Source organism: Hylaeus anthracinus, unplaced genomic scaffold, assembly GCF_026225885.1.
Source record: "Hylaeus anthracinus isolate JK02 unplaced genomic scaffold, UHH_iyHylAnth1.0_haploid 3, whole genome shotgun sequence".
In the NCBI taxonomy this organism is placed as follows: domain Eukaryota; kingdom Metazoa; phylum Arthropoda; class Insecta; order Hymenoptera; family Colletidae; genus Hylaeus; species Hylaeus anthracinus.
The window spans coordinates 5,248,956-5,268,187 of record NW_026535284.1 but is presented as its reverse complement, the minus strand read 5'-3'; the positions used below and the strand labels follow the sequence as shown (position 1 = coordinate 5,268,187).

The window sequence follows — 19,232 nt, the reverse complement described above, 5'->3', positions numbered from 1 at the left end:
ATTTTTTAATTAGGAACGAAAAACACCGACCAATCACCGCACGCGCTCAGCCGTGAGAGCATATGCTCGAGCCACGATTGGCTGGTTGCGCCAGGTCGCTGCGTAGCCAGCTTAAGGCGTGCTAATCGGGCGCTGTAATTGGTCGGTGTTTTTCGTTAATAATTAAAAACTGAAGCCCCCGTCGACATTTTTGCAAAGGAAATTGTTGTTCAGAATTGTCTCAGCTACCCATTTCTGGCTCCTACGCGAGTTTTGGGACACCCTGTATAAATTTAAAAATCTATAAATTTGTATTTTTTATGTAATGAACCATAATAAAGAAGTGCATTAGAATTAAGAAGTCATTTTTTTTCCTTATCAGTTAATTGTATATTATAAGGAAACTCTGCATGATTAACTAATTCTAGAGGCACGTAATTTTATACATTATTTTCCCTTCTATAGGCATAATACTTAACCACAGGTTTTTCAAATTCAAATCTTTCCATGTATACGTTAGTGGTTTGGCATGTTTTTTTGTTTGACTCTTATACCGCTTTGAAACATTTCTTGTACGATATGCAGTATTGCTATTTCTGTTAATATTACTTATTTGTATAAATAGATTATTATTAATTCTGTTTTGAGATGACGGCTGCAAGTGCACTTTTCCATCGCAATGTACTCTTATTGTCTAACGTAATTGCACCAAGCGATGAATTTAATACACATTTTCATAAGGTATGTACTTTAATTCGAAATAACAATGCTAATACTTTTAAATATGATATTTGATTAAGCATTTGTGTAACTATTCATACGATTCTTGTTATTTACAGGGTATGTTCGACAAACCCAACACGACCGGTTTTATACACGTTTCTCATTATTTGTTAACGATATACGATTCTGAGCGTTTTAAAAAATTAGTCGAATGGCCAGTAATTTGTAAAAAGACCGAAGTGAAATATCGTAACACTGTCAAAGATTTTTTAAAAGTTGTGTCGTTGGAAAATCCTGATATGCGCTTTCCAAATATACTTACATCTCATTTAATTCACGCTGGTGGAAAAAAAGTTACCATCATCATGTGCAAATTGTCAGAAGTGGCGATGAGAAAGTATTTAATTACTTCGCAAAGTAAGATAGGTCTTGCGAAAAGATTTTTTTCTTTAAATGTAATTTCTTGTAGATAGTAAATTGTTGTGGTAATACGTCATATGTGTTTCTTATAGGTAATTATAATGTTATTCTTGCACCTCAAGGAAGAGAAGGAGGAAGTTTAGGAAAAGAGTTTTTACAAAAGACTAATGCTAAACGTTGTTCTAATATTTCAAACGTACATGGAAATTTATCAGCAATGAGCAAAACTACTGAAACTATTTTAAAGTAATGTTTTCGAGTTGTAGTATTTACACGCCTAAGTTATAATTTCACATAAGAATTTGATTTGATTATCTTACTTTCAGAAATGAAAAGAAGATATTAAGTGACATTAGAATGGAAATTTTTAAAACTGAAAAATTAATTACAACTATTTCGAATGATGCTCCTGTCCACCCTTCAGTTAAAAAACGCATTACGGATCCAAACGACGAGGATGTGATACAAAGTTGACGTCGTTCCATTTATTCCTCTAAGCAAATTAGCGGGTATCATACTTTTTATTCTAATATCCAAAACTAAACGTTATTTTTTAAATTTCAGTGTGGAAAAGTAATATAAACGATAGTTTGAATTACTTAAAGAAAAAAAAAACAATTTTAAGAAATATGGAAGAACTTAGTTGTAAGATAATAAATGTAATGCCAAACAACAGTAGCGATACGAATATTTTAGATGCAAAGCAATTACAAAAAGTGAATTACCTGGGAATTTCAGAATTATTTCCTCATGATATACAAGTAAACGCTCCTAAATAAAACTATAATTATTATTAAAAGGTAAAGAACTAATAAACAAACTTTCAAATTTTAGTGTCTCCTGTTTCAGTTATATAAAGACGAAAAATTAGTATTCCATACATTTATTTTCTTATTCAATTTATTATTAACTCGATTGCATCAACGACTGAGCTCAACTCCACCAGAGAATTTTTCCAAATGTTTATTGCAAATAGGAGCAAGTTGCGAGGATATGAAAAAAGCGTTAACTATTTTTGAAACGTATTTGTTGGATGTTACGAAAAAGTTATCCGAGACAGAGAATATTTTACACCAGACGAATGTAGTAAAAATTCATGATGATACTGTATCACCTATAATAAATAATGTGCTTTTAATGGCATCGCCTGTTATAAGAATTGATACCGATAGCAATAACGAAGAGAGCGATTTACAAAAACTAGTACAATTTACTCCAGTAGAAGGTAGAGTTTATACTATTTACGAGACTGTTAATAACATCGAACCTGTAATACCATATTTAAAACTACTTTTCAGCTGTGCGTAAGTCATTATTTTCACGATACGAACGTTTAAAGGAAAACTATACTCCGCGTGAATTGGAGTTGGAAGAAAATTTGTTGGTGACCCGAATTAATTTCGACGATACAATTATGTCTGCGAGTAATGAGAAGTCGCGTTTACGTACAATCTCAATGTCGTCTAAAAAGTGTTTGTCACCCTTTAAACATACAGAAAAATATTCCCGATTGTTTTCTACTCGCGTAAAAAGGACTAATAGAACAGGTTTGGCAATGTTCATATTTTAATATTCATTTTTTTTTCTATCGTTATTATTTCACGAACAAATATAATTCTTTTCCACAGCAAACTCAAGTGTAATCTCCGCGCCTGGTTCTTCGAAAGCACACTCGACCGCGATCATAAATGCAATTGAGGAAATGCACATATCGGAACTCGGCGTAAACATTTCTACAAACAGCGTAGAATTCGTCACTTCCGAGAAGTGTCCTATCGATCATCAAGACAAATTTAAAGATATATCGGATTTGAAGGACATAGTGAACGACCTTCCAAGTAAACCGGATATAGAAATTACAGGCAACTGCGACAATAATATCGTGGGAACGAAACAGAAAGCACAACGCAGATGTTCGATTGGAGACTTAGTCGAACGTTACAAGAAAATACTCGAGCGCAGCAATCGTACATCAAGTACACTAGAATAGATTACGTAAATAGCAAAAAGTGAAACATAATTATATTATATGAGTATATAAATATTTCATTCGATAGCAATATTTATTTTTATCTCTAACTCATTATAAATAATTAACACGAAAATCATTAAAATTATTCATTACCAGTTTTATGTTAAAGTGTTTTATATTGACATGTTTCAAAAAGTATTTGTAAATAAACATTTCTTATATAAAATCAATATTATCTTACTAATCCTTTATTATTAATTAATTATATATTTGTTTCTTATTTAAGTATTATACCGTATAACTATGTGCGAGTTAATAGAAAAAGTAAAATAATAACATCAGAGATATTTACATTTGGTCTATCATATCACAATCTTTTAAATTACGCGGTTCAATCGATTTCGAAAGTATTTTCATAACAGGATTTATTTACCATTTGCTTTACCTCTCTATACTTTCTTTTCAATGCATCTGGATCAGCTAAAAATAGTTGCCAAAGCACATTTTTTTCATGTTCAAAGCCTAGGGCATTCTTCTGCAAGAAAGAATTCCAATTATTACACAAAGAATAACGTTTTCCGTCCGTATACATATCGCGCATGTTTCGGTTTACCATTTGTTCTTTCATTTGATTTCTTGTTTTTGTTAGATCTGTTTGTATCTTTTGTAAATGATCAAATGCTTCCTTGTAGCACGTTTCAACTTCGTAGGAAAGTGGTTTGAAACTGTACGTCGGTCCCTTGTGCATTTCATTTACGTATTGGAGATTTACATCATTTTCCCTAAATTAGAACATTTGAACGCTTACGATGCTTATCAAAGTTTACTTCTTCACAAAAAAGAAAAAAAAAGAGTAAAACTTACAGTGTTTCCAATTTATGAATTTTGGAATTTAAATAAGTTTCAAATATAAATTGTTTCTTGTTCTTATTTTCGTCCAAGAGCTCGTTATACCTATTTAACGCAGAATTTAATTCCTGTACATTGATGCCACTGGATATCATGGAAACTAAAAGATTGTTAAATGAATTATGCGGTTTCGGCGAAGACGATGTGACTGCCAAGTATTCATCTTGCTGCTGCTGCATACTTTTCTAGATAAAAAAAGAGAAAAAATCAGACATCATAAACCATAAAAATCTAAACGAGACTTTATATATTGTTACTAACACATCTGGCAGAAGATAGCGAATACTCCATTGTCAAATAGTGGCAAGCACTAGCCACAAATTCAGAAACGGTTTGAAGACGGTGATATTGCATTTGCATCACCATATTTAACAAATCGGCGCGTACGTGTCCAGACTCACAAGCAAGAAATCGAAAGTTTTTGAGTTTTTCTAAGCGTATAGTTTTTTGCTTCAATTTTGACTCGGCATTTTGTTTTAAAATTTTAGTTATTTCTAATTCGGCAAAATCTTGTATAACTTCTGACAACTGATGTTCTTGCAACAGAAAGACATTCTCCTCTAAGTAATCTCTCTTTTTAGTTAACTCCGAAATTTCAGTCCTACAATGGTTATATTTATTATATTGTGCTTTACGTAATACAAATAATCTGTGATGTTTAAATAACTTATAAATACCTTAACTCAAAGTTTCTCGGTACTTTTACATTTCCCAAGTTGTATATATCTTGGGCATATTGTAACATCGAGATACATGATTCATATTGTATTTTAGCTGTAACTTCTTCCATTTTCGCATTTATGATGCTTTAAGACAAAGTATGAATTATTGTAAATTAACGCATATAATATATATTTTACTTACTAATAATTACAACAAATCACCTACTATGTTTTGAAATGCATCAGTTCCTGTAACTCATCGTAATCCATATGTTTTTCTTTACTCTTGTCAATCAAAGAAACATAATTAGAATCTTTCTCTTGACTATCCTTGTATCCATTTTCAAATTGTTGTCTTATGTGAACACCTAAGTAATGGTTATAAAGTTCTATTTTCTTAATGAAAAGTTCCAATGGCATTTGGGTCCACAGCACAGGCGCTCCTTTCTATAAATAAAATTATTCATACCGCTACGAATTAAAAAAAATTATTTAAAATTACCTACATTTTCTGCTGCATCCCCATAGACGTTCAATAAGTATTTAATTTCTTTTAAAAATTCGCAATTATTCGAATCAAGTTCTTGAAGAATTACTGAACAATCTTTATACATTTTATCCACTTCGATATATTTCTTGTCCAATAATGTTTCCTCTTTCTCAATGTTCTCGTCTAATTTATTCTTTAACTTTCTGTAATATTTCATTTAAATATATAATAAGGATGAATATATACAAATTAAAATACAAAGAGATACAAAGAGGTCATGTTACTTTAAATTTTGAATTCCATTTTGTAACGTGCGAATGTAACTTTCATCTTCCTCGTATGATTGTTTTACTATTTCAAATTCTGCGAACAGATCATTTATGTCCTCGTCATCGAAACAAGTAATTTTTAATAAATCAGGGCAATTCCTAGTTGCTTCTTCCAGTGCATTATCTAATTCGATATCTTCCAACCATTCGTTTGTACTTTGTAATTTGTTCTTTCTGAAAGACCAAATCGTCAGAAAAAATTTACAAAGCATTCGTGTAATGGTCGAATATTAACGCACGAAACTTATTTATATATAAAAATCTCATTACATTCGAGCTTCTTCGTCTGAAATAACGTTGACGCGATTCACGTTCTCGCAGAACCATTTTAAAAACGGTTGGACGAAAGGCTCGTCACAAATTTCATCCAATATCTCCGGCGTAATAGAACTCGAAAGCTCTGGACGCAAATTTCGAACTTTATCGTAAAGGACTTTTCCAGACACGTTCATGTTTTTGGTACAAACTTTCAAAACAATATTCCTCGAACGCCGTTGAACCAATTACAAAAATTTTCCCGCGTCTGCGCACTCGATCGTATTGTATAGCCTCGACTAGTAAAAAGTTTCAATGAACGGACTATATAAATTTAGAAATCTACAAATTTGTATTTTTAATCTAATAAATTATAATAAACAAATGCGTTAGGATTAAGACAAAGTATGTAACCGTGAATAATTACATCGTTTCATTGTGTATACATATATACATACAGGGTGTCCCAAAAATGTTGTAACACCTTGAAAGAGGTGGTTCGGGAGGTGATTTGAAACAAGTTTTTCCTTAGCGAAAATGTTGTCCGAGGCTTTGTTGAGGAGATATTAACAGAAAACCCCGACCAATCAGAGCGCGCGTATACCGTTGTCCAATGTCCTTCGATGCACGTCGAGTCGCTTGTTCGCGTACAAATGCGGTCGCTTAGCACATAGCCTTCGCTACCGCGGTCGCTCCAACGGTATCCGCGCGCTCTAATTGGTCAGTCTTTTCCTTTAATATCTTCTCAACGAAGCCTCGGACAACATTTTCGCTAAGGAAAAACTTATTTCAAATCACTTCCCGAACCACCTCTTTCAAGGGGTTGCAACATTTTTAGGACACCCTGTATTTCATTGTTACTGACATTGTTATCTGCCTGTGATTGGCTCCTGTTCGCGCATGCGCGTCGAGAAAAGCTGACCGCGCAGTGCTGTAGCTATAGGAAACAATGTAAGATTCCATAGCAACAGTTGGGGTCAAAACCATGAAACCCGTTCTTTTAGTTATAAAAAATGTATTGTGTCTGTAAAATTATTTTAACCCCTATCCCTATGTTATAATTTATCCACACAATTAATATTATTGCATGCTAAGATGTGTTTCCAATTTTCATTTATAATTCTATTTTTCTCTGGGGCAACTAAGGGCGACAGTTTCATGGTCGTATTAGATACTTTACAGACGCTAAAACGAATTCGCATGTGCGACTGAAAGCTAAATCTGCCATCGCAGGGTTCTGCCGACCGAATGGCATCTCTCTTCTACATGCGTACACGGCTTCATACGTAAAGTTTCTAGAAATCGCATTGTCTGCTTGATATGTGTCACGTGACAACACAACCATGTGTCTTTTGCTCCTCAACATGGCTACCGGTAAAGGGCTCGCGATCGTTTTCCGACCAAAAACTATCAGCTTCATCAACAAGAGTACTTTAAATAAATTGTCGTGCACTATCATCCAAAGATGTGGTGCATGTCATCGAGCCGTCACAACAGTAGCGTTGGGTGTCCACAACTGGAACTCGAAAAAAACAGGAAAATGTAACGTATACCTTTGACCACGGAGAATACAGATTACATCACTCGTTTTACTGATAAATGCCAGTTGTTTTCTATTTATTTTCCCCTGCCAATACGTCGGAGTCGTTCTGGTACATCCAGACGACATCCTATTCTTGATTAACGCATACTTTTACAAACGACCTGTAAATTATTATTTATGCTTTGGTAAAGAGTTACACCAAGTTGAAATCTAACCTCACTTGTCGCTACACATGTTTCTTCTAGCTGGCTTTTTTTTGACACAGTTTTGTTTATACATTGCTTCTCTAACAAAGTATTTAAAGGGGGAAGTAGGTTTAGGACTACGTTTTTTAGCGATTTGCATGAATTTTTTTAACAAGAAACGAATGTATGTAATTTAATGAAACTTTGAGGACATTTCATACATGTATTCAAGTAAATATTGTAATTTTTTGAAAGTATTTCCTCGGAAAACATAGAAGATATCAGCTGCCATCCATCGAAGGTCACCATCAAACGTAACTGTTTTGTGTACATCCTGGAGGCCACAGTTTTGATCTGAAATCAATAGGGATTTAAATTTACTTTTAAAAAAATGTCTCTCTTCTATAAGAACCTAAATTCAGAGCAATATCATTGTTTAAAGTATCTTTTTATTGCAATAACATTTGCGTAAGCACCTCTAAAAATATTCAATATTCAATTTTTTAGGGAGAATTTAGGTTCATATAGAAGAAAGACATGTCCTTAACCCTCCGACACTGGTGCTGGGTCACTTTTCCGACATTAATTTCAAAGTCCTATTTCTCTGTCATTGAGTGTGTCAAGCCATGTGTTTACATTGTAACTTTATCCGTAGCAATCGGCACTCCCCACTATTCTAACTTTTAGCGACAGAAACGTTTTGAACTTTATTGCAAAAGAAGTTGTTTTCGGGACAAAATATTAACAAAAAAAATTGGTTACGAGGCATTATTAATATGATAATAATATTTGCATATAAAAATTTGATTTTAAGCCTTCTTTTGTAGCGCGTATGGACTTGAATTTCGATGCCTGAATAGTGACCCAGCTCCGTCGTTCGTGCGAGCGCCCGCTGTCCGAGGGTTAAAGTAAATTTAAATCCCTATTGATTTCAGATGAAAACTGTGGCCTCTAAAATATACACAAAACAGCTACGTCTAATGGTGACCTCCATGGCAGCTGATATCTTCCATATTTTCTGAGGAAATACTTCCAAAAAATTACAATATTTACTTGAATACATGTATAAAATGTTCTCAAAGTTTCATTAAATTATATAGATTCCCTTCTTGCTAAAAAAATTCATGCGAATCATTAAAGAAACATAGTCCTAAACCTATTTCCCCTCTTAATAGATGTATCTCTCATTAAATTAATAAAGTTGTCAAGTGTAACAAATGAATACTTCAGGATCAAAATTAACTTCTCTGAATCAATGAATGTAAACTAAAGAACGTATACTAATTTTAAAACCAAGTACCATTTCAGCCAGTTGGCTATCACTTCTTTGTAACGTAATTAATTGTTCTGCAGCAAATTTGATTCCTATAATTATATGTACACATGTGTATGCTTCACAAATTTTTACATAAAATTGTATTAAAATGGTGTAAAATAAGACTAATTTTAATATCGATGAGAAGCCATGCAATCGAAGATCAATTTATCTATATTTTGAATATACCCTACATTAGTTCTTTGATAAGATTCTTTAATGAGCTAGCAACTCCCCTCAGTTTCACAAATATTTAACAAATTCTTTACAATTAACATAAAATATTTTCTGAAAAATTTTGTTGTGCGTCTCTCTGATTTAAAATGTATTTTAAATACAAATACAGATGCGATTGAAAATTTAATGCAATCAAGAGGAATACATACCACGAACCAGCTTTTGAAACGTAATTATTACGAGATATTGGGCGTATCTAAAAATGCTTCGGGAAAGGACATCAAGAAGGCTTATTATCAACTGGCGAAAAAGTATCATCCCGATACGAACAAAGGAGACCCGGATGCCAGTAAAAAGTTCCAAGAAGTCTCAGAAGCTTATGAAATACTAAGCGATGATACCAAAAGGAAAGAATACGATACATGGGGGGCTACATCGGAGCAAATGGGAATGGGAGATAGCGGGCGTGCCAAGGACTACAGTCGTAACTGGCAGTTTAGATCGTCTATTAACCCAGAAGAGTTGTTTAGGAAAATATTTGGAGAAGCTGGCTTCCAAAGTAACGCTTTCAATGATTTTGATGAGTACTCTGAGTCGAAGTATGGGTTTGGAGCAGCTCAAGAGGTATGCATAGAGAAGTGAGAGTGTAGACAAGTGTATACAAAGAGTATGCAAGAAGTAACTTTCGTTATAGACTGATATTGCTTGTAACTTGATCAAAACTTCCAATGAAAGTGCGAAATTTAAGCGAATATGCTTAACTGTTTGTAGAATTACCTTCTAATTAAAGTTCTATTAACCATTGGTAGATAAATACCCTGTACATATTTGAATTTTTTCTTCTCCAGATTATTATGAATTTAACATTTTCGCAAGCCGCCAGAGGAGTAAATAAAGATGTTCAATTGAACGTAATAGATACGTGCCCCAAATGTTTAGGTTCTCGATGTGACATAGGTACGAAAGCAGTGAAATGTCAATATTGCAATGGCACAGGAATGGAGACGATTAGTACTGGTCCTTTTGTGATGCGCACCACTTGTCGATACTGTCATGGTACCAGGATGTTCATCAAGTTTCCATGCACGGAGTGTGAAGGAAAAGGACAATCGGTATAAACTAATACTTTACATTGATATATAAATATACAAAACAAACTCTAACGAACACTCTATGTAACTCTTTTATCCGATAACAGGTGCAGCGAAAGAAGGTGACAGTGCCAGTTCCAGCTGGTGTGGAAGATGGTCAAACAATACGAATGGCTGTGGGTAACAAAGAAGTATTCATAACATTCCGTGTGGAAAAATCAAAGTACTTTCGTAGAGACGGACCAGACATACACACAGATGCTGAAATTTCGCTGTCGCAAGCAGTGCTTGGTGGTACGATAAGAATAGAAGGTGTTTACGAGGATCACACTATACAAATTCAACCTGGTACTTCATCGCACACAAGGATTAGACTGAACTCCAAAGGACTGAAGAAAGTGAACGGAATGGGATATGGAGACCACTACGTACACATCAAAATAAAAGTGCCTACGAGTCTGAGCGACAAGCAGCTTGCTCTGCTCCAAACTTATGCTGAGCTGGAAACTGACACTCCTGGCAGTATACATGGCATAACGTACAAAACAGATGGTAAGAATAAACGCAATGATTCTTAATATTAAATATTATGAGATACGACTGATTAAAGTATACGTACTTAACGAAAACAGAAAAGTGTGATAAATTAAATTTGAATAGCATATTGAAGTCCATTCAATATTTTACAATAATTTTTGTCATCGGTGAATACGAATGAGATTAAACATGTGTGTCGCTTGAGTTTTTTCACTGTACCTGCCACTACTAATTAAATAAATGTTGTACAAATTTATATATGTGTTTTATTTGATGCTTAATAGAAACGAAATGTTTAGCTGTTTAACTTAGCGTAAAGGATTCTCCCTGGTACTTTTATATCTAACTATTTTATCATTAGACTATACATTCTTTTAGGCCCGGCAGGTCCAAAGGTAAAAACTCAAGCGAATCAAAACATAGAATCTGAAGTGAGCCATGATAATGGCGGTCTGCTTAATAAGATCAAGAGAGCTATATTTGGATGAATTGAAAAGTAAGTGAGTGAAGGTTTGGAATACAATGTAAAAATTCTTTTTAGAGTGAACGATACATTTATAATAATATATAATATTCATTATAATTTATTCTCATCTGTGGAAGAAAATAATATCTACTATTCTAATGGAACGAATCGTTTTATCTACAGGGACAAAGCGAAGTTTTAGCGGACCCCTTGACTTAGTGGAATCCATACGAATAGCATTAGGCAATGAACAATTTACATCTAAACTCGAAGGATCTGAAGATAAACCTCAAAACAATTCCAGAAAAAAAGACAGCAATTCAAAAACTGAAGACATTGACAAAATACGAAGTCAAAAAGTGTCATAATATGTTAGATCTCTCATTTGTTAACAAGCTTATTGTTTGAAAACAATAAATTCCAAAGTTATTAAAAAAGAAAGCAAGTGCTATGTAATAGGATCTATCTTGATGCTGGAAATATTAATGAAATCCAAACAAGTTGACTGCGTCTTTATCCTTTTAGCAGAAAACATAGATGTATGTTAATATAATTGTTTATTTGTTCCACATTGTCACAAATATACAGCTTAATTTCTAATTAGTAGAATACAATTCGAAAATTTCTTTTGAGACTACGTTGTATCTGTACAATACAATTTAAAGTGTATCCACAAAAAAGAAAAATCAGACCTCTACTTCTTATAAAACGATTTCGTGATCGTCACAATTTGTTATTCTTACCAGCTGACTATGTTATGTTTGTACCTTATACAATATTTTGTAAATGTAAATATAATTTAATATTTTAGTTGAATTGATTTCACTTGTAAAGGAAAGATAAATAATTTAGTCTATGAAGATGCAGTTCTATTTGATTTAAAAATTCCGATCTCTACAAAGTTTCTTTTCCTTTGAATTGATATTACAAATTTTGTAAATGTGAAAAGGATATTTTACATTTGTCTACGAGCTGCTTGCAATTTCTTATTTTGTACAAAATGAAATTTAATAAAAATTAACGAGATGATAATCGTTTAGATGAAGTTCTTTTTGAAGAATAAAAGAAATATGCAGTTGTCTTTTTGAAAGTTTTTGTTTATGAATGCTTTAAGAGAGGAATTGCTTGTTTCTGAGTAAAAAAATTCATTTGTTTCTCACAGAATTTTGTAGTGCAATTCTTGAAAAATAATTGTGCAAAATTTCAAGTAAACATTCATGAAATTAATTGGGGCTTTAAATTTAATACATAATTGTGATTTAATTTATAAAACGAAGAATTTTAATGAAATGTATGTATGTGATTTGGTAGTCTGACCGAACGCTCAATCTCAATGGACCATTGTACTCGGGTCCATACGGCCAGAGGTTACCTATAAGATAGGGAAAGGCCGGCCTTATTCGCAAAGCGTAGAAGTTTATCAATCCATAACTCAACTAAATTAGTAGACTCCAGGTGTTGGGCCCCGAGGATCTCCACTTTGGTGTCCTCTACCTCCTTACACCGCGTAATCACATGCAGGGAGGTTTTATCTCTCTTTCCGCATCTAGGACAGGTGCAGTAGAATCAACAATTTTTATGAAATGAAAAATTTGATTAAAACCAACAATTTAATAAGATCATGTAATTTTAAACAAATCAAGAAGATAGAAGAAGAATTATAAAACCTCTATTTATGACACTTTATTTGATCAGATACATAGTCCTAAAATATAGTACAAAGCGTAATGATACAATTTCACATTATATACATAAATACAAAATATTTTATTAAATTCATTGCTTTACATTAATAAATAGTGATTACCTTAAATATCTTATTTATTAGAAATAAGAAGGTAAAAATCTAATTTATAAAATAGCATCAGAAGAAATCAATTTCAAACTAAATTATATTAAATTCAAGTATCTAATTCTGAGCATAGTTTTTCTTTACAATTTAAAAAATGTAGTATTAATTTATTTCACAGCAATAGTATTTAATGTTTTCATTGACAACGCATTGTATACTGATAATTAGACTACGGATTTTTATGCATTTATAGGAAATTTGAATGTGCAATAAATTACAAAATGCAGGCAGTATGCAATAATATAAAAAAATATTTAAAGTAAAGTTCATGTTATATTTCCAGAGTAACATAAATTCCTATTTCTATTCAATTGTTGTAGGTACGTTTACAAAGGTTTTATTTTGCATAAAGATTCGCAGTCTATTAATAATTGTTATGTGAGTGTTCCTATTTAAGGATACAGGCTGAATGCTAATAAGTGTTTACATGATCATCTGATCGATTGAACGTATATATAAGAGATAACTGATATCTCTCACTCATATAGATTTCTCGTATACTATAAGCAAAAAAGATTAAAACTAAAAATATAATTAAGCTTCGACCAGTAAGTTATATTTCAAACCGATGCCAGTCCAGGTCTGCGTAGTAGACACACGCAAGACAGCAAGAGCGATAGCCGCGATAGCGACTGCGCCTTCTAAATAAAATCCGTACAATATTCGCACATAACCAACTATAGTTGAAAGTCCACCAGCTGCGGTGAAATCCAGTGGAAACAGAACACTTGCTGCGATTGGCCTTGACCTGGCCACTCCAAAACACAGAATTCCCAGGAGATAGTAACTGCCTACAATTTCAAATAATTCAATTTACTTCTACTCAATTCTATACCTGTGACTAAAATCTTAATCTGTAGGTTTTCAGGTGATGTTGTGCTATGCAAGGTGCTTTGCGCTGAATGACGTGTCATTGTTGCTCCTAGGCTCTCCTCTATTGTGCACGTGGATGGACGCTAGAGGATTTTGGTTAGATCTGTGAATTTAACACTTTCCCTTGTCGCGTAAAAGATCGGGGATGTCCCTTGCAAAGAAAAAATGTGTTGGTACCACTAGAAAAACGTGATTTGCACAATGCGACATCATGCGTAGCGTGTAATGATATTTTCTGTAATTTCATAATCACCTCCCCAAACGAAAGGCACTACTTTAAGCCACTTAGGCATTGGCACCAAGTGCGCCTCTGTTTTATCATATCCAGTAGTGTTCCTGGATATAGCATATTTCTGGAATCGTAATGCTAATATAAGACTAAGGTTCAGAACCAAAAGAAAATGTGCAGGTATACCAATCGCTGCAAAAATTACAGTTACTGTTCGACCAGCCGTAGTGCGTGGAACTGGGGCACCGAAACCTGTGAATTAAAGAAATGAAGGTAAGTATTCAAAGTGTGCCACAGGAATTTCCAGTATTTTTAGTATGTTCTATAATTAAAATGTCATGAAAGAGGATTTTTATTGTCAGATTCCCAACTACAATAAAGTTAATAAAATTGTAGAGAGAGTCTATTGCATTTAAAATTAATCTTATTCATCTACTTACAAAGTGAAAAAATAATTTAATATTACCTAACGTTGTAAGAAGTGAGATGGAAAAGAGTATACAGCCAGGAAACGTCCAAAGTTGTCCTGCGTTTCCACTTTCTCCATATCCAGCACTAACAGCCATCAACAGAACTTCTTCATGCTTTGCTACGTACTGTTGCACCTTGTTGCTCCAAAGTGGCTCTACGTCTTCATTCTGCTCTGTGCGCAACTGTCTCAACTCTGTTGCTAAACCAACCGCTAAATTCTTCTGCATGTACTTTAATTTTACAACTTGTTCACGCTCACGTGGGCCTTCAGTTGCGCAAAAGGCGAATGCTCCAACAACAGCCCAAATGGTGAGCAGCCATGATAAGCCTGTAAATATTTAGAAATTAATTTAGAAGTTGTTATGGATCATAAGACTGTTACAATTGCATTACTTGAATTTGGAGCTTCTTTTAAGTCTGCTACAATTGCGTTATTTGAATTTACCATCTACATATTGTTAATTAATAGTAAAATTCGTTGCTCTTACCAAATAGAGACAGCGATAATCTTCCTAGGAACCGAATATGCTTCCATATTTTGGTAGATTTCTTCCCTGAGCCATTTTCCTCGAAAATGTCTTTGACGGATGGCAAAAATCTCAGCCGTAATGGTAAACCAACTATAGTTTGAATAGCTATTGATTTTGTTAATTTCTTAGGCTCCACTACTGTTTCGAGTCGTGTTGGAATGTCTTCTGAAACTGGCGTCGTCGATTCTGTGTACAATACATTAAAGTATTATTATGTTAACGCAAGAATTTTGCTATCATTTTACAAAGCGAAGTTGTTTTAAAAATATTGTATTTGGTACAACTTGAAGCAATATTTGCTTCAATGTTACTAAATTATCGTAATCTCTTTGATACTAATTAGAATGGAGCTGATGAGAAAATCAAATTATGACGATACGTTAAAAATGTTTTAATTATTAATCTTCCCATATAAGAATTGTATTTAATTATATCTCATCTAAATCTAGAAAAGGGAATTCCCCCTTGTATTAGAGAAGCATTTCTATTAATTCAGACAAGAAATCTTTGAAATTTTATATTTAATGGGTAGTGATAAATAATGATTTTCTATAGCGTATAGATCTACCATGTCGATAGAGGTTTTAAAAAAAAGTGAAAATAAGGGATATGATAAGAATTGTAAAATCTATCTTCATATATTTTTTATTTTACGAATGAAGTAATATCTTTTGTTTTTCATTTGTAATGTACTTTCATTTTATGTTGAATCAAATAAATTTAATTATAGAACTGACTAAATTAAATGCATTTGTTTTTTTTTTAAGTTACAAACAAAAGGTCATGATTACGGTTTTTTTTAACCGCACCTTAACCAGTGTTAGGAGTATTTATTGTTAATTTAGTTTCCTTAGCCGCTATAATAGAGTTATCGATTACGTTACACTACTCCCCGATTATTATTTCATGTATGCATACACGTCTATGTAGTAGTACTTATTTCAATTGTTAAAAAAAAGAGACAACAAAAATAGTCGAATTCTAGTTTTGAAACAGATGCATTTGAAAGTGTAATGTAAAAAAAAAAAGGAAATTGGAGATTTTACATCTGAGAAATGAGATCCTTTATGGTAACAAATGCGTTGTTTTCAAAAATTATTTTCATTTCAGTCAATTTCATTTTTTGGAAATAGAAAGAAAATAACATCCCGATTCTTGCTTTAGAAAAATCTATGTGGATGAGTTCTTAAAAATGTATGGAAACATCCTGATTTTCATAAAAAATATCTTTTCTAAAGCTTTACATAAAAGTTATAGTTATTAAAGAAATAAAACTTAATTTCATTTCAAATAGTCGATTTTATTTTTGAAAAGTAGACAAAAATATCTTTCCTAAAGCTTTACATAAAAATTATGGTTATCGACGAAAGTAAAATATCGTTACGATTTTTTTTAAACATTGAAGTTCATTTTCATAAAATGATAAATAAAGTACTAGTTAAAAAAAAGTACTAGATCAGACACAAAAGTAACCGGACGCGATACAAAAAGTACTAGACAAGTCACAAAAGTAACTGGACAAGATCCAAATATTACTAGATCAATATTTTGCTAATTGAATTAAATATAGTTATTAACACATTTTCTGTAACAAAATATCTTTGTGTTTACATATGCCTTTTTCATATTAACTACCCACACTTATTATACCCCTCTCTTCGTAATACTGTTTATTTTATCTTTGCATTATTATTATCATTGCTGTTCTGTTTATTGTTTATCTACCTTCCCTATCCTATCCTTTTCTATTATCACATTTTTACGCAGACTTTTATTCTAACTTTGACACATTGCTTAGCATTTAGCTTACAAAATTATGTTTGCATTTTCTAAGAACTTCATGATACTTCTAAATACCTTAATTCTTCCAGTCTTAAATTAAATATAAATTGACGACAGTAATCATACCGATGGCACATACAACGTCATCGTCGTCCTCTTCGTTGTGCCGTTCTCGTTCTGTCATCGTTATGCGAAATTCGGTGACACGTTGGTGGATCTGGTCCCTCGAGTTGGGACAGACCAAATTCTTGCGAGCGCAACGTTGTATCCTGTGGATCCCCGAAGTGCGTCGCGATTTTGGTACATGTCGTTTCGAAGGACAGCCAACCGTGGGGAGCGAAACACGTGTCAACCTTGTGATATCTACTACATCACTAAGAGGTGAGCTTGCACCCTTGAGGCTTGGCGGCGCTGGAAAAAGGGGCACGTCCATCGAGGAAGGTCAAGGTTACTGTGACTATAAATTATAAGGCAACCACGTTCGATGACTCTCCCTTTAATCTTGTCGATTCTCTTGCTTTTATTCAATATGCGCTGATGTACACTGCGCCACGATTACGATATCCATGGCGCCACGTGTTTTTATTTAATATAATTCATCAGAAAGACAATGTCACGAACCGTAATTCTCCATCACGTTTCATTTAGGAGTTACATATATTCATTTAAGGGGTTATACCGCTTTGGTCGTTTCAAAAAATCGAATTTTTTTCTTAGAAAAACTCTATACATATACAGGGTCTACCAAAAATGTTTTTAACAAAAGTACATCGGTATTTAATGAGCTACACGTTCTCATATTCTGAAATCTGGAAAAATGCATTTTACGTAAAAAATGTAGAGGTCACCTTGACATTTTGAAATGGCAGTATATGTTTTAGATATTGTAGGGTTGTTGCTGATATCGAATTCGACAGTGTACTACACTACAACCTTGAAAATTGATTATTTGTATAGATTCGCTAGGAGGGTGTGATTGTTCCTTGGAGGGTTTGCAAGCCATAGTCTTCAAATGTAATCAACATTATTTTGTGTTATCATGTACTATTCTGTATTATTCTGTAATACTCTGCATTATACTGTATTATGCTATATTATGCCATGATAAGGTATTAGAAAATGATGTTCCAAGTAGTACGAAATTTGTGTATGTTTCAATAATATATTACAGAATATAAATAAGCTTCACAGTCAAGGGCCAAATGCTCCAAAGAAAGGTCATTGTTGCTCTGCAAAATAAATGCGATGTCAAACTTTAAATAAATATAACTTATGAACTAAATATGATAAGGAATCGTGGTTTGCAACATTGTTTTTCCGAAATTATATTAAATAAAAACATAGTCAAATTGCAGTGTCACCCTTACCAACTGTTAAAATTGTTTAATTGTACATATTTTGAGAAAAATGTTTGGGTGATGAAACAGGTTACGAAACAAGACTTCATCCATTTGAGATCAACAGCAATATTCACATGAAGTGAAATTCACTATTTCCAATAATTGTATTGTTCTTTTTAGATATAGTACGAGTACATAGTCATCGGAATAAACATTACACTTTGGTATAACTGCATGCTGCGCGAACTGACAGATGTCATTTATTTCTTGACACGTGACTGGACGTTAACAATAAGCCGCACTGCGCTTAATAAAAACGTTTTATGGGACAGAAATGAAAAGAAAAGATAAAATTAAACATTAAAACAAAAAATATCGATTCATGTCACTGTTCGAGCAATTAGGAAATTACTAGCACCCGTGGGATTGAATTTTAATTATTGAATATTCTTACAAAACCGAAATTCAAGACCCGATTTTGAATGCGCATGCGCACTGTTCTTAACGTCAGTAAAGTATCTAATAGGTCACAAAATCGGCGCCTTAGTCACCCCAAAGAAAAATTGGAAATACTTCTTAGCATATAATAAGGCTGCACTTTACTTTGACGGACCTAAAATTTTTAAGTTTCTTTTACATAATCCTGTAGATTTTGTCGAGAAAAATCTGGAAATGTTAGTTTTAAACTAGCTAACTAAAAGTGAAAGAAACTTAAAAATTTTAGGTCCACCAAAGTAAAGTTTAACCTATAATAATATTAATTGTGTGGATAGATAATTTTACAGATAAAACACATTTTTTATAACTTAAAGAACGGTTTTCCTGGTTTTGGCGCTAACCGTTGCTATGGAATCATACATTGTTTCCTATAGCTACGGCACTGCGCGGTCAGCTTTTTTTGACGCGCATGCGCGAGTGGGAGCCAAATTTGATAACACGGGCGCATGGACCTGTGTATGACAGCTCAACAAATGTCACTGACACCAACTGACACTCGTGTCACTACGTGTCACTTGAAAAACGATGTCATATAATAGCTTGATATTATAATATTAATAATAGAAATAAAAAAGAATTGGGATCACGTATCGTTTCCTATAGC

The 19,232-nt window shown here is 33.1% G+C and overlaps 5 protein-coding genes and 1 long non-coding RNA gene across 11 annotated transcripts in view; 4 read left to right on the top strand and 2 right to left on the bottom strand.

Moving 5' to 3' along the window:
* Positions 1-479: 479 nt before the first annotated feature.
* LOC128893658 (uncharacterized) lies at positions 480-3,185 on the top strand. 2 transcript variants are annotated; one of them, XM_054154788.1, is made up of 8 exons: positions 480-720; positions 819-1,119; positions 1,215-1,368; positions 1,449-1,591; positions 1,687-1,883; positions 1,957-2,347; positions 2,421-2,669; positions 2,751-3,185. In XM_054154788.1, exons 1-8 carry the CDS (start codon positions 628-630, stop codon positions 3,110-3,112), a joined length of 1,890 nt encoding a protein of 629 aa, XP_054010763.1. In that variant the 5' UTR covers positions 480-627; the 3' UTR covers positions 3,113-3,185. The 2 variants fall into 2 exon arrangements, with proteins under 2 accessions (XP_054010763.1, XP_054010762.1); XM_054154787.1 differs by having other exon boundaries at positions 819-1,128.
* A 139-nt stretch (positions 3,186-3,324) lies between these two features.
* Positions 3,325-6,156, bottom strand: LOC128893660 (HAUS augmin-like complex subunit 3). 2 transcript variants are annotated; one of them, XM_054154792.1, is made up of 9 exons: positions 5,755-6,156; positions 5,440-5,658; positions 5,172-5,358; positions 4,892-5,112; positions 4,681-4,809; positions 4,265-4,604; positions 3,959-4,188; positions 3,708-3,876; positions 3,325-3,626 (listed from the first exon to the last, which is right to left on the bottom strand). In XM_054154792.1, exons 1-9 carry the CDS (start codon positions 5,934-5,936, stop codon positions 3,486-3,488), a joined length of 1,818 nt encoding a protein of 605 aa, XP_054010767.1. In that variant the 5' UTR covers positions 5,937-6,156; the 3' UTR covers positions 3,325-3,485. The 2 variants fall into 2 exon arrangements, with proteins under 2 accessions (XP_054010767.1, XP_054010766.1); XM_054154791.1 differs by having other exon boundaries at positions 3,325-3,629; positions 5,755-6,154.
* Positions 6,157-7,060: 904 nt separating this feature from the next.
* On the top strand, positions 7,061-12,092 carry LOC128893667 (protein tumorous imaginal discs, mitochondrial). The gene is made up of 5 exons (XM_054154809.1): positions 7,061-7,281; positions 9,129-9,583; positions 9,808-10,071; positions 10,158-10,602; positions 11,237-12,092. Exons 1-5 carry the CDS (start codon positions 7,083-7,085, stop codon positions 11,419-11,421), a joined length of 1,548 nt encoding a protein of 515 aa, XP_054010784.1. The 5' UTR covers positions 7,061-7,082; the 3' UTR covers positions 11,422-12,092.
* Positions 12,093-12,235: 143 nt separating this feature from the next.
* Positions 12,236-17,543, bottom strand: LOC128893663 (uncharacterized). Of its 4 annotated transcripts, none has more exons than XM_054154800.1 (6): positions 16,917-17,543; positions 14,967-15,194; positions 14,474-14,806; positions 14,213-14,259; positions 14,032-14,131; positions 12,236-13,696 (listed from the first exon to the last, which is right to left on the bottom strand). In XM_054154800.1, the coding sequence occupies exons 1-6, from the start codon at positions 17,221-17,223 to the stop codon at positions 13,440-13,442; spliced, it is 1,272 nt and encodes a 423-aa protein (XP_054010775.1). In that variant the 5' UTR covers positions 17,224-17,543; the 3' UTR covers positions 12,236-13,439. The 4 variants fall into 4 exon arrangements, with proteins under 4 accessions (XP_054010775.1, XP_054010774.1, XP_054010777.1 ...); XM_054154802.1 differs by having other exon boundaries at positions 13,553-13,957; XM_054154799.1 differs by having other exon boundaries at positions 14,032-14,259.
* Positions 14,648-15,749, top strand: LOC128893673 (uncharacterized). The gene is made up of 2 exons (XR_008461394.1): positions 14,648-14,787; positions 14,974-15,749. It is a non-coding gene; the product is annotated as an uncharacterized LOC128893673 (long non-coding RNA).
* Positions 17,052-19,232, top strand: part of LOC128893664 (beta-1,4-glucuronyltransferase 1-like) — a 6,375-nt gene continuing 4,194 nt past the window's right edge. The window contains exon 1 of the mRNA XM_054154803.1: positions 17,052-17,171. The gene's annotated coding sequence lies outside the window, so the exon portion shown is untranslated. The remainder of the gene's footprint in view (positions 17,172-19,232) is intronic.